We start from the raw sequence: 15,787 nt of genomic DNA, 5'->3' as shown, positions 1-15,787 counted from the left end.
ATTTTAAAGAAGGGAAACAAAGAAAAGATTGTGAAAAATTACAATTTCTATTAATGTGGCACCATGTGATTAATTAGGATTTGGCAGGATTTTTTTAACACAATTATCACAATGTCATCCCTCAATGATGTTGGCAGAGCAAACTGCCGTCGAAATTCTTCGAAAAAAGCTGGTATAGTCCCTCGAGCACCTATGAGCAAGCCGAATACCTCAACGTGAATTAAGGCATATTTCAGCTTGAAATAGTTGACTGTAGGCTCATAGATCGACTTCTTCTCAAGGTGGACCTCGGCTGACTGATGACATTCTACTTCAAAACGTATCGTGGGGTCCACAATGATGCCCTGTTTAGTGTCAGCATTGTACGCTAAAATATCTACTCGTCTCGTTGACCCATTTTCAGCTAGACAGGAGATTTCTTCTTCTACTATCCAGCCCTTATTTCTTAATACTAGTATTTCATATTTTGACACAATAATATATTGTACAAGTTACTGAAGTGCAAATTAAACGTAGAGTAATTATATGTGAGTGAAATTACTAGAGACTGAATTATTTTATGCCACAATAAGAACCTTTGTCTGAACGATTCTTAATTACTGACCAAGGGCTAGGCTACAGGGCTTCTACAATAAATTGTCTAGTCATTATTAATCAGGCATTATTGTAATACTTTGATTTTATTGTAATAGTAAATTATATATTAATTGTAAGCTGAATTTTAATTGTATTCTTGACGTTGTAGTTGTAATCCCCTGGTAGAGAGGAAGAGAATGCCCGATGGCCTTATCTATACCAGGTTAAATAAATACTAATACTAAATTAGAAATGTATTATTTCACATAGATTAGCATACAGTAGGTTCTAGGATAGTAACTAATTGAGAACTCGTGCATCTGAAACTTATTCTTCACAACTTAAAATTTAATATTCCTAAATGTTCCATTATAACGTTTGTACGTCACTTTAGGGCTGTAACTACTGTGAATTTACATTTCAAATAATCCACAATGTTTAATGACTTTCTTATGTCTCCACGTACAAGTTCCTTTAAGATGCAACAGTTCTGGGAATTGAGGAAAATGTGTACTTACTCGTAACCTGCGTGCCATTCCAAGCTATCGATAGCACTCCACACTGTGTATCCGATCACATTCACTCCATCGATGTACATAGATTTGTATATTTCGGCCAAGTGTGTCTGCAAGATAAATGTATCATCATCATCATCATCATCATCATCGTCATCATCATCATCATCATCATCATCTTCTTCAATGTTGCCCTTATTGTTATCCGTAAACCGAAACCCAACTTTAAGTTTATACGAGCATTTTAAGGTTACTTCTAATTAACAAAGCATTGAAATTTATGGTGCATACATTTTATCTTTCCACGCTCGCAGAAATAGAATGGAAGCGATAGTGCACTGCACAGCTGCCCACAAGTGATCCGCACAAAGCGCTCGCTTGTAAGTAAAGACAGGAATTACCCAAAGAGACTACAAGGTTAGGCATGCAAAGTGTTCGTTGTACGTTCGAGAAACATATTTGAAATTGTGAAGTATATTACAAAATGCCTACATTTAAGGAAATGTTGAAAGTTTTGAAAGATGTAATAAATTCTCTGTTTTACTGCTTGTCTCACGTATTCTTGACTGACAAGTAAAGGTAGGAATTAACAACGACGATATGAAACAACTTCTATCTCGGAAAGGAAGAAAAACGGGCAAAATTGTATTAAACTTTTTTGTTTGAAATATCTGAGAGATTAACCTCCTAAAATTACTGACATTATTACGGTTCACTCTTAGTAATGAAGTGGTACATGGATGAAGGATAAGTTTATCGAAAGTAATGCAGGAGATTATTAAATAATGGTAGTAGTTATTATTAGATAAATAGTATTCTGATAAGTAGGGATGAATTACGTAATACGATTTAAACAAATATGTGGATCTACATATTGAGGCAACCAGAACAATTCAGACTGGTGGCACATTCAATGCGTGGTGGTTAAAGTAGAAATAAAAGTCACAATATCATGATGAAAATGAAACCAGTGTAATGAATGAATAAATAAATAAGATAAAAAGTACTTAAATAAATAAATAAATTCTAATTAAAATAAATAAACAGGTAAATAAATACATATATATGTATAAACACGTAAATGAAAAAATATATATGTATGCATAGATAAATGCGCACGTAAATGAGCATTTAAATAAATACGTAGATAAATAAATATACAGGTAAATAAACACGTAAATAAGGAAATAAGTAAATAAATATATAGACAAATAAATAATAAGTGAATGTATTAATGAATAAATAAAAATAGGTAAATAAATAAGTAAATAGGTAATAACTCATAAATAAATAATTAAAATAAATAAATAAGTAAATAAATACACTGATGAATAAACATGTAAATAAGGAAATAAATACGTAGATAAATAAATATATAGGTAAATAAACACGTAAATAAGGAAATAAGTAAATAAATATATAGACAAATAAATACTAAGTGAATGTATTAGTGAATAAATAAAAATAGGTAAATAAATAAGTAAATAGGTAATAACTCATAAATAAATAATTAAAATAAATAAATAAGTAAATAAATACACTGATGAATAAACATGTAAATAAGGAAATAAATAAATACGTAGATAAATAATGAATCAATAAATAGGTAACTGAATAAGTAAATAAGGTAATAAATAAACTAATAATTAAAATAAATAAATAAATACGTAGATAAGTAAATAAATTACTCAATACTATTTAAAAAAATAGGTGGATCTACATATTGAAGCAACCAGAATAATCCAGACTGGTGCCACATTCAATGCCTGGTGGTCAGAGTAGAATAAAAGTCACAATATCATGATGAAAATGAAACCAGTGTAATGAATGAATAAATAAATAATTAAATAAATAAGATAAACATAAATAAATAAATAAATAAATAAAATAAACATGTAAATAAATATATTATAATTAAAATAAATAAACAAGTAAATATATATATATATATAAACACGTAAATTAGAAAAAAAATATATACATAGATAAATGCGCACATACATGAGTAAATAAAAAATACGTAGATAAATAAATATATAGGTAAATAAACACGTAAAAATGGGAATAAATAAATATATAGATACATAAATAATAAGTGAATCAACTAATGAATAAACAAAAAGTTAATAAATAAATAAATAAATAAATAAATAAATAAATAAATAAATAAATAAGTAAATAAATAGGTATTAACTAATAAATAAATAATTAAATTAAATAAATACACTGATGAATAAACACGTAAATAAGGAAATAAATAAATACGTAGATAAATAATGAATGAATAAATAAATAAATAAATAACTGAATAAGTAAATAAGGTAATAAATAAATTAATAATTAAAACAAATAAACAAATAGATAAGTAAGTACGTAAATAAGAAAAATAAACACATAAATAAATAAATAATGAATGGATGAATAAATAAATAAAATTATTAAATAGGGCAATAAGTAAATAAATAATTAAAATAAATAATAAATAAATACATAGGCAAATAGATACATGAAATAAGTAAATAAATAAATAAATAAATACGTAGGCAAATAAATAAATGATGAATAAATAAATAAGTACATAATTAAATAAGTAAATAAACAAATAAGAACATTAAACAAAATTAATTCCTAATTCTGTGAAAATATGAAGTTTTAATTGACTTACTCCAATGTATATCTTCCTCATTTCGTCTTCAATTTCCCCGTTATCTGAATACCCATTCTCCGTTACGAAAATTTGCAAGTCGCCGTACTTCTCTTTGATGAATCTCATTAGTTTCCTGATACCTTGTGGGGCGACCTACAACACAAATTATGTATTCATAATTATCTATTTTATAAAACACGACTGAAAAGAAAATACATAACAGACAAGTCATAAACTGAGATTCCAAATTGCGTTTCGCCTTGCTGTATATGCCACTCCAATGACAAGAACGTTTTGTTGGGTGCATTACGTCTGTAAATATTGTAACTTTTATTACAATCAATAATGTAACTTTTATTCAAAGCAACAATAATTACTTTCTACAATTTAGTTTAAATACTTCCGTCAACAATGGGATCTCCACTCCACACCGTAACACAGTATTCGTTATTGCACTCCACAGACGACAATGGCAATTTACTTGGATTATTGAGAACAACAGTGAACTGTTAATCTTAACTAATGTTCACAGAGCACTATTTACAAATCAGAACTGTCAGTTCACAGTTCGTTTGCCTTGGCTAATTCTTCTAGCTCAGTCACTCGAGTTCACAGTATCTCGAACCCCAGACCTTCACGACAATCCGCTGAACTTCGAACTCAGGTCCCCCTACTGCGGCCCACTGCACTCAAACTCAGGACTTCCGGCTCCACAATTACTGACACAACTTTCTTTTTTAACACGTTTATTCGTCACGTACAATTGTTACATGATATATGACATGAGTTATATAACACTATTTATACTACAATACCTGAGATCTTGTGCCACATTAATGACATAATAAACATTATTTCATGACATTACGCAAAAGAACAATTTGAAGTTTGTACTACGTTAAAATCTGCCAAACTATGACATTTATTTTGGCAATATATGAACATATGAAACAAAATACTGTAATACGAAAATATATTCGATCTTAAATCATTTTTGAAGGCTTCCATCACTATTTACAAAATAACTTTTGAAAACTACACCTACAGTTAATATGGTAGCAATTTAAAAGATATATGTATATACATAGGCCTATATATTAACAGAGTACAATTAATTACGTAAATTATTCACATAATCGCCATATCTTTTTATACCAATTACTGAGTTTTATTTTCATATATTGAGAATGTTTTTCTTATTTTCAATTATTAACAAATTGTTACGTCCTTTTCTTCTCAGTTTCCTTTCAGCTTCCATTAGTAACTTTTGTAGTCCAGCTATCGTTGGATTGTTGTCACTGATCATGTAGTGTAAGTATCCCATAATTATCCATGTTAGTGCGAATTTATTGCTGTGGGTGGGCATTTCCAGTTGAAGTACCATCCTTCGAACGTCATTCGGGTTGTCCGTGTGAGAGGCATTTATTAGTTTTCGACACAACCAAGACCATACTACAGGTCGGCATGTTGTTAATCGATGGTGAAGAGTATCAAAACTGCCACAGTGTTGACTTAGAGGCGAGTGCGTGATGTTATGGTGGTACTTTTTTGCTTCTGTGGGAACAATATCATTTACTACTTTATATGCACTTGTTTTCCAATCAGTTGAAATATTTGGTAGTGTGAAGATTTTCCATATTCTTTTCCACTTCATATTCGGGTATTTGGTCATAATGGAGGGAACGGTTTCTTTAACAGCTAATAATTATGTATATATTTCCTTTGTGGTCATAGACTCAGGATCGTTGAGAAGCCGCTCTGGTATTTTATTCAGGCACATTTTTATCCTTCGGAATATGGGATGTTGCAAAGTAGAATCTATTAATTTAGATGTAATGGAATTTTTATATTTATTTTTCCTTTGCAGTAGTGTTTTAATGAGTAGAGCTTTGCTTTTATTATTAACTGCAATCAGACCGCATCCACCTTGTTCTGTCCGTTTCCACAGTTGAGATTTAGCAATTTTATAAATATGTCCTGTCCACAGGTAATAAGTAATTCCCAATTCCATGCGTTGAGCTACATCTTCCGGCAGAGATATTATTTGTGCGATGTACCAAACTTTAGATAGTATAAATAAGTTTATGTTCCATATTTTTTGTATCAGGTTTAAGTTCCTAGTCAGCTGTTTCGAGAACATGTAACGGATTGTGTTTAAAATTGGACTTCAATTTAGTTCTATCATCTTCTTTATATCTGTGTGTATGAACATGCCAAGTATTTTAACAAAATCTTTAATTGGTATATTTGCCATAGTCAGAGATGGTGGCCAATGTCCCAAGGGTAGCAAGTTTGACTTACAAACTCAAGTCGAACTTCGGTCTCAAAGCTGGCTTCACTGCTACACAAGACTGGCTGGCTTGCTGTCCAACGATTACAACAACACTGCAACTAACTAAACTGCTAGTCAAGTTCACTCGCGTGTTGTATTTATAACTATACCATAGTTATGAGAAATTTCTACGGGTGTCCAGAGATAGCACTCTCGAATTATCTGGATATCTCCCCCCTCTGCCGCGGTCGCTGTCTCCCCTCTCCTCTCTCCTCTCCACGCCACAGCACATGCCATAGGAAGCAGATGCGCTCGCACTTGCGCCGAACCACGGCCGACCTTGTAATCCTTCTGCCGGTCATGAGATCGTATCCCAGCTCTGTCACAATATAATTTGTCTTGCTTGGAAAGAAGGAAACTTCTCCTGCTCAACTAGGTACTGTCTCCTACAGGTTGTCCTCATATCAAGCGCTTAAAAAGTGTCACTAGACGTTCTGAACTGGGTATGGATTAATTGACACTCAGTTTCAACCTATTCACCTCTTACATGAGGAACACAAGTGAAATTTTAACTCTACATATTTCTAATTTTTTTCTAAAAGCGGTAGCCATAATATTGTTACGGTGGTGACACCCGTTACTAAGAGTTGACAACCTTTTAGTGACACACTGATAAAATTCCCTTAACGTACCATCACAGTCTACTATATAGGCCTACAGTCACGAAGCTTGGGATGATTTTTTGCAATTCTCACGACAGTTGCTAGCCGCTTGGAGCGCTGTGAGTACTAGGAACAATACATTGTGCCACAACCATCGTGGTCTAATACAGGCCGTAAGGCAGACCATGTAACTCGCTTAACCCGATCACGAAGGGCGGCGTTTCAACCATATAAATTAGTTGGAATGTATAAACAGTAACATATGTTTCTCTAAAATGTAATGTAATTGCATTAATAAAATTTAAAACAATGATTATGAGACAGTTCATACATAATTCACTTGCGAGTTAAGGTGTAATATTATTTACGGTGTGAAAATTACGTTGTTCGTATGTGTAATACCTGCCTTTATTTCGATTAAATATTGCGAAATTCTTGTACATTCATTTATGCATAATTCAATAATTTTCAATTGTACCGCACGGATATTTAGATATGTTAAAATTATAGGTTATGTTTACTGTACCAGTTGCCCCTTTCTGTCTAAATTTAGTGATCTCCAATGCCTTGCCATTCATATGAAAATTATAGGTTATGTTTACTATATGTAACTTATATTCCTAAATTCGCAATTATACATTATAATTAAGCATAATGTCATGTATGATACCCAGGACATTCAATTTGTCTGTATTTTAATACTACAATTGAGTACTGAATTATTGTATTTATCTACTACTTAAGAGATGAAGTAACACAATTGTACGTACACTAATTTCATAGGAGTGGTATGGTAAATGTTTTGTCTAAAATTCAGGAAGGTAGATGTGCTAAATTGAAATTAAACCTCAAAATAGCTTCCATTCTAAACTTAAGATGTTGACGCGACAGATTATGTTAGCATGTAAAATTCTCTTCACATTAAAATAACACAGTTTTGTAATTATTTCTGCAACATATTATGCAACAAGAAGTAAACGGAACTTATGGACACATTACACTAAATAAAGCTTAGCAATGATACGCAATAAAGTTATAATTTAATATTTCACTGAGCCCCATACACTGAAATAGAAAACCCGAACAAACATTACGGCCTGGTCTAGATCGAAAAGGCATTGACTGTGCCGTATTTCGCATTTTTGTGAAAAGTTGTGTAAACTGTGAAATGTTCGTTATCGGTTGTAAAAACTGTAAATGGCTTAAAATACAATAATTTGAATAATAATATGGGACAAGGAGACGTTTGTAGTACTATAAATTGTAAGAAATATAGGTTAAAGTTATTCTCCTTCCGAAAGATCCACGAAGGTGAGTTTATAGAATATAATATATATTTTATGAAAATAATATATAAACCTTATGTATTTCATATTTCAATAGTGGAAGGAAGGTATTAATTTTTTCAAAAGAACACAATATCGAAAGTACAATACATTTTATCGTCTGCTAGGGAAAGAGTCTGTGATGAGGCGATAGTAGCGATCCTGGTGGTGATCAACTATCTATGTTTGCATATTTAGTAAGTATTGAGCTTCGTGACTGTATATGCTAGACTGTGGTACCATCGGAATGAAGAGGTTTTCCACATGCAGTACATTTGACACGTTGCAAACTACTTCACTTTGTGACGTGATTGTAACTGTGCTATAAGGATACACGTATGTGATTTTAAAAACTTCTACAATTTTCATCCACAATTTATGAATTTCAACTACATTAACATGCCTGCAATATTATAATATGTACAAAATTTGATACCATTCAGTTTTGAATTCATATTTGCTTAATATGTTTTACATTGACGTCACTAAAAAGGCTCCTGGCAACAAACATTTCCAAATTTTTAATTCATATTTACTCTGAACCTTGAAAGTAGTCGGAATAAAAATTAATTAGCTTTTTGAGCTAAGTTTAAATAGAGTCACAATAAATTTTTAAATTTCATGAATTTACCATTCAATATATTTTAATCTAAGTGCAATATGAATGTGCCCCGAAGTAATTTAATATTAATATTTCAATACATGTTGATTAAATTGTATCGTCGACCTGGTTGACGAGTTGGTATAGAGCTGGTCTTCTATGTCCAAGGTTGCGGGTTCAATCCCCGGCCAGGTCGATGGCATTTAAGTGTGCTTAAATGCGACAGGCTCATGTCAGTAGATTTACTCGCATGTAAAACAACTCCTGCGGGACAAAATTCCGGCACATCCGGCGACGCTGATATAACCTCTGCAGTTGCGAGCGTCGTTAAATAAAACATAATTCTTCTTTTTAAATTATATTTATCAATATTTAATTGACCTCTGTGAAAGGTGTCAGGCCAATCTGACAATAAGTGGTGTGCAAGGGGCTTCTTTTATTCAAGAAACTGCTTAAATTTTTATTGTCGAGAAAATAGCATGATTGGTTACATTAATTAAATAAGATGGTACCTTGGATTAGAACGGGATCCGTCTGTATAGCTGCAGGGAGCATTTTGTAATTTTTTGTAATTTCTGTTTCCTCTATTGCAAGATATAAAAGTCACATGACACAGTTTGAAGGCCTTTCAAATAAGAAATGAAATCATATTATGAAATTAGAAGGTTGAAATGTAATTCTGTATTGTTTGGGTAGAGGGAGATAAGTAATAAAAATGAGTTTTGAGATAAATAAAAATTAAACTTCGGATTCTTTTGGAAATAATAAAAATGAGTTTTGAGATAAATAAAAATTAAACTTCGGATTCTTTTGGAAATAATTTTCTACACAAACGAAATACATCAAATGCTAGCATTATTTTATTCGTTGCGTACACAATTGTACAATTTAACTTGTATATTCACCTGGGAAACAAAACTCCATTTGCACAAAAACTGCCTTAACTCTCTTTATCCGAATACCATCGAATTACGTTCATAAAAAAATTGATTTTATTAATTTTTCACAATTTGTTCATAATTTTTCTTCTTCTTGATTCACTCGCTGCTCCTCGCCTAAAGTCCTTTACAGTGGCCAGTCATTTGTTTTAGTGCATTCGTCCTAATGTTTAAGATTCTGCCCCTCATATCACACTTTGTACCAGTGCCTTATAAACTAGTGTTTTTGTTTTATTGAATATTTTCCTACTCAAAAGTGTTGAGTTTGACATCTCAAATTATACCCTGTCCTTCAGTTATATCTTTTTCAATTTCTGCTACATCCTTCCCACCAGCTTCTAAATTGATCCCAAATATTTAAATTTATTGATCATTTCAATTTATTCATTTTCAGTCTCTAGTTTTTCTTCATATTCCATCTTCAAGGTTAGATATTCGTTTTTTTTATAATCTATATTCTGTCCCAATTTTTCGTACTCTTATACTAGTTTCTTCGTCATAAGTTTTACAATGCATCCTCAGTTTCTTGAGTAATTTTGGCTCGGTCATCCGCAGAAACTTGCATGGCGCAATAATTAATTTTAAATCTTGCGTACACTACTTTTAACACTTGAATATAATTAATTGATTAACTAGTGGACTTACTCGTGTTAATTATGTAAGATTTGTGCTGCTTACAGCTGTTTCAGTGTTTCACGCACCATCCTCAGAGCCTACTAGATCACGGCGTCATCTCGAACTTCTCTGCCTGTTATGTGGGTGTGTTTGATTGTTGAAAGGTGTTGATTTATTTTATTGGGTTATTTTACGACGCTGTATCAACATCTAGGTTATTTAGCGTCTGAATGATATGAAGGTGATAATGCCGGCGAAATGAGTCCGGGGTCCAGCACCGAAAGTTACACAGCATTTGCTCGTATTGGGTTGAGGGAAAACCCCGGAAAAAACCTCAACCAGGTAACTTGCCCCGATCGGGATTCGAACCCGGGCCACCTGGTTTCACAGCCAGACGCGCTGACCGTTACTCCACAGGTGTGGACGAAAGGCGTTGAAGAATGGAGTCAAATAGTGTGTGTGTACAAATAGACAACATCATAAGAAAGACAAAACAAAAACTTAACAAACACAAAAATACGCAAAATAACACAAACACAAGAACACAAGAAATACATGACACTAACATATGAAAACAAAACCACACATAAGATCGCATCTTCATTCAGATAGCAGAAATACAACATAGCATACAGAACAGAAAACACACTACAAAGACATCTCAACACACAAACAAATAAATACGACCACACAGGTGTATACAAACTCACGTGTAATAGTTGCGGCAAGTTCTACATTGGAGAGACAGGCAGATCATTCCAAACACGCTACAAAGAACACATTAAAGCAATAACCAGAGGACACAATACATCTACATACGCCGATCACATAACTAATGCTAACCATACATACAATAACATAAATACGGACATGGAAATCCTACACATACAACCCAAAAACCAAAAACTCAACACACTAGAATAATACGAAATATACAAACACACTAAAACGCACCCCGATCAAATTCTCAGCACACAGATCAATTTCAGTACACACACACTATTTGACTCCACTCTTCAACACCTTTCAACAATCAAACACACCCACACAACAGGCAGCGAAGTTCGAAATGACGCCGTGATCTAGTAGGCTCTGAGGATGGTGCATGAAGCACTGAAACAGCTGTAAGCCGCACAAATCTTATATAATTAACACAAGTAAGTCCACTAGTTAATCAATTAATTAATTTTAAATTAATGGTAATTACAATTTAGCAGATTATAGAGAAATTATTGTGAATATATGATACAATAAACGCATGAAGACTGAGAAACTTATATTTTACTGTACTTATCCCTCAGAGATTTAATTTGAATTTACAAGGTTTGTGCCGGATATTCCTGCATTCGTGATACTTACAGTCAACCAACGTGATGAATTTGAGACCGGCAACCACCAGGGAGGGAATGCATTTACTCCCAAGTATGCAATTACCGAAGATTCAGACGGTTGCAATGCGGGTGTGACCAGACATGCCCCATAGTAGTTGAGGGCGAAGTAGTCTGAAGTCCCTGGTCAGATTAAAGAAATATAAGAACTCAGGCAAAGAAATTAACTTTATGTTACCAAGACTGAAAATATGGTAAAACTGTAGCCCGTCTTGACGTCCTTTTTTTTATTAAGAAATGGCATTATTTTCAGAAAAGAAAATTACTTAAAAATGACGGAAAACCCAGTTTAAATTTCTAAAATATCATGAAATAATACGATCTTCGCATTTCAGAAATCTCTAAAAATGTTTTCTTATCAATTTATACTTACAATTTTATTTGTGTCACTTAATTTCTGGTATTGTGTCATGTAGCTGAAACATTTGCTTTTTTGGGGTGCAAACTATAAATGTTGAATATTTATAATGTAATAGTAATATGCGTTACAAGAGCGGTGTGTTGAAGTTTTCATGTTCGGGGAAAAGTTTGAAAAAGCGAAACATAGTTGACCTTTTTTAATTTCCGAGAATTGAAAAAAAAAAAACATACCGCTCGTGTATCGTACATTATTTTGAGCGAAGATCGTTTATTACATACCTGAAAGAGGAATTTCTAATCAGTTGCAATGAAATCTCCATCTTGGTTTCTGTTCAATGACGGCAAATTTGCAAAACAAAAATGTCTATCTTCAACATTGTTGCTTTAAAATGTTTTCTGTGTTTACTATACTCCAGCAGGCCGTGATATACGTCTGTCCTTTTTTCCCCCCAGTCTATGATGAGTCTGGATTCTTGTTGATTTTTTCACGGCTTCCTTAATGTTACTTGCATCACGAATGCAGTAACTTTAGTGAAGTTGTAGAGTTTACTTAATTTTTGCAAATATTTAAAAACAATAATTAACAGTGCAATTTAGGTGAAATTGCAGTGGTAAGTTTCCAATTTATAATTATTACTATATTGAACGTCTCCAAAAATAATATGTTAAAAGCCTAAAGCAGTAAAATGAATATGCCACTTAAGCGGTAAGAAGAGGGAAATTGTTATGTGTGTTAGGTTGGGAATACTGAATGTGGAATTTTAGACTTTCCGTGGATTGGTTTTGTGCGGAAACCAAGCAAATACGCACGATGTCGCACAAATTAATTTTTAAATCAATAAATTCAAATCTATAAACTAAATCAAACTAAAATAAGACAAATGGGTCAAACGAATACAACTATTTCTATACAGTAAGTACTTTATTCTTTCTACCTTTTACCAGTTGTTTCTCCTCAGGTGAAAATTCAGGGAGTCTGGGGCGAGGAAATCCCTCTTTCTTACTGAGATCTTCTATCTTCTCCTTCATTCTTTCAGGAAAGTCACCACTTCCAAATATTGCTTCAGCAAAGCAACCCAACTGAAATACGAGTTTTGTGTTTCAAGTCTTAATTATCTGTTGCGGTCTTGACTGTTATATTTAACGTTATCAAATTTCTTTGTCTTTTAATTACCTATCTTATTTAACTTGGCAGTATCGTCTTCATTTTCTGTTTGGAGCCCTTAGAATGATAATTCTTGATTGTATTTGAATAAGTGAATGCAAGCTGATTTAAATTTTCACACAAATTTTACTACTCTTAGGGTCGAATTCATAGTCGTTACTTATAAAATGAGGAAACACTTAAGTAATGAGCATTTCCTTAGCACTTATTTCAGATCTTTATTGCAGAGGCGCTACTCATCCATATGCCCTGAGCAATCCCTTGACATCGAAAGAAATATGGCAACATGGCTAGGCGGGAGCGCTTTCCTACATTCAATTGTTTTTCAGCGCCTTCAAATTGTTAAATCGGCATTATTGTCATACAAAAGTACAGAAGTAAATATTATAGAGCTAAAAATTATACAAAATGTCCAGAAAGCATTTTACAGAAAAGAAGGAAGTGGAGATATCGTCGAAAGTAAAAAAAAAAATTGATAATTGTTCTCTCCAAAAGAATAAATTGACATGGAACAAAATTGCAGTTGAGTTAAATGCAAACTCCGGAAATATTCCTGTAAGTAAATCATTTTCATTTATTTTTCAGTTATTTTTATGCTAAACAAAGTGGAAATGATATAATTACGCAAATTTTAACAGCTTATTACTTGGGTAGAATACAAACAAAAATGCAAATTACATATTGTTGGGACGTGAATGGTTTTCGAAAAAAATGTCACTTAAATCTACCTGAAATACTGTTGTATCATAAAATCTCAAAGCCACCAGTACTTTCAGCAGTGACGAAATCGGTAAGCCTCATGGTTGTATTGTGAATTTCAATGAGAGACACCAAAATATTCACAACAGTGTTCTTGTCGAAACGGTATCTCCTCTTAAATTGTTGATCATTATTCATCTCTAAAGGGTTTTCCATATCTCTGATATATCTTTTGCTTGCTGAAACTCATTTTCATTTTAATTACAGAACTCAATAAATTAAATTAAATCATAATCATCATCTATTGTATACCGAATCAGCTGATTACAATGCATATGAGGAAACACTTGAGTAAGCTGACAAGCTACCTTATTTGAATAAGTGTTCACTTCAGTGGGATTGGAAATTATTATAAGCAACTGCTTAAGTGTTTCCTTACGATAAGTGTTGAGTATGAATTCGGCCCCTAGACTCAGTTGCGTAAAAGTCACTAACTCTGATCATAATTTGGAGTTAGTTTCTATATAAGTTCTAATAAAAACTTATTTTATATACACGTAAAATTAGGTTTCATCACTAATATATATTTGCATTACAGTATGTATCAACATCACGAAACGTGAATTAAATTCGTGCGTAAAGCCAGTTGTTGATTTTCAACTTTTTCGTCGAAGAGAGAGAGAGAGAGAGAGAGAGAGAGAGAGAGAGAGAGAGAGAATGTTCATCACCGCCTCCTGAGTATGCGTTTCAGTACGTGTAAGGAGAATCATGATCATTGGGTTCAGGGCACGATTTCGTTTTGTTGTAGTTGTAACTGAGAACGTAACCTTCCTTCAAGTTCTTCCACTACAAATTTGGTAACCGAAATCTCATTTTGAATTGCCATCGAGTTTAGTGATAGGATTTCCTCGCTTGTCGAAAACACGAGAAGCACAGCGAAGTTCATTATCATCAAATTAATAAGAATAAATCAATAAATATTTAAGAATTGACAAACGTCTGTCTAAACACAATGGAAATGAATTTCACTCATCATTTTACTTTAAGGAGAGCCTTTTCTCTTCTTTTCTTCGGTAATATTTTCTTTAAACATCAACTAAAATGACTAACTTGAGAAGACTGGTCAGTTTTAACTCTTGAAGTAGAGATAAAATTAATTTAATATTTATACAGGCAAAAAATTCAAGTCAAGTGCAACTGATGATTAATTTGATGTCTTAATGTAATATTAATCGGTTAATATTTTATACAACTCGTCAGTAAATATTCACCAAGCTTTTATATTTTTAATCTATAGATTAAAAGAGAAGTGAAATGTACATTAAGTTAGCCACGGAATAACACACTCCTGCACGTTATGCAATGAATAGAAACCTGTAACGCCTGTAGGAGTGGATAATATAGTGAGGATCTCGTAAGAGTATTTCCTAAAAGGATAATATTGACCTTCTTTTTAGTGTTGCCAACTAATAACCAGATATCACCAAAGAGGGTAAAATCACAATTCCATGTGAGGAAATAATAATAATAATAATAATAATAATAATAATAATAATAACTTACTGGTTTTAAGGAACCCGGAGGTTTATTACCGCCCTCACATAAGCCCGCCATCGGTCCCTATCCTGAGCAAGATTAATCCATTCTCTATCATCATATCCCACCTCCCTCAAATCCATTTTAATATTATCTTCCCATCTACCTCTCGGCCTCTCCAAAGGTCTTTTTCCCCTCCAGCCTCCCAACTAACACTCTATATGCATTTCTGGATTCGCCCATACGTGCTACATGCCCTGCCAATCTCAAACGTCTGGATTTAATGTTCCTAATTATGTCAGGTGAAGAATACAATGCGTTCAGTTCTGTGTTGTGTAACATTCTCCATTCTCCATTCTAACTTTCAGAATTTTTGACAGCATACTGGATGATAAAACCTTCTCAACCGAATAATTACAGGGATTTCCCATATTTACTCTTTGTTTAATTTCTTCCCGAGTATCATTTATATTTGTTACTGTTGCTCT

At 32.7% G+C, this 15,787-nt stretch overlaps 1 protein-coding gene across 1 annotated transcript in view; it reads right to left on the bottom strand.

The window, feature by feature from the left end:
• LOC138700569 (cytosolic beta-glucosidase-like) overlaps positions 1 to 15,787 on the bottom strand; it is a 28,011-nt gene that overhangs the window by 5,968 nt on the left and 6,256 nt on the right. The window contains exons 3-6 of the mRNA XM_069827150.1: positions 12,835 to 12,979; positions 11,511 to 11,662; positions 3,757 to 3,891; positions 1,095 to 1,201 (exon numbers count right to left, since the gene is read on the bottom strand). Of these exons, the coding sequence (XP_069683251.1) occupies positions 1,095 to 1,201; positions 3,757 to 3,891; positions 11,511 to 11,662; positions 12,835 to 12,979 (539 nt within the window). The remainder of the gene's footprint in view (positions 1 to 1,094; positions 1,202 to 3,756; positions 3,892 to 11,510; positions 11,663 to 12,834; positions 12,980 to 15,787) is intronic.

The sequence above is a fragment of the Periplaneta americana genome, chromosome 5, assembly GCF_040183065.1.
Source record: "Periplaneta americana isolate PAMFEO1 chromosome 5, P.americana_PAMFEO1_priV1, whole genome shotgun sequence".
In the NCBI taxonomy this organism is placed as follows: Eukaryota; Metazoa; Arthropoda; class Insecta; order Blattodea; family Blattidae; genus Periplaneta; species Periplaneta americana.
Note: the sequence above shows the minus strand (reverse complement) of the source record. Positions and strands in the feature narration are given on the sequence as shown.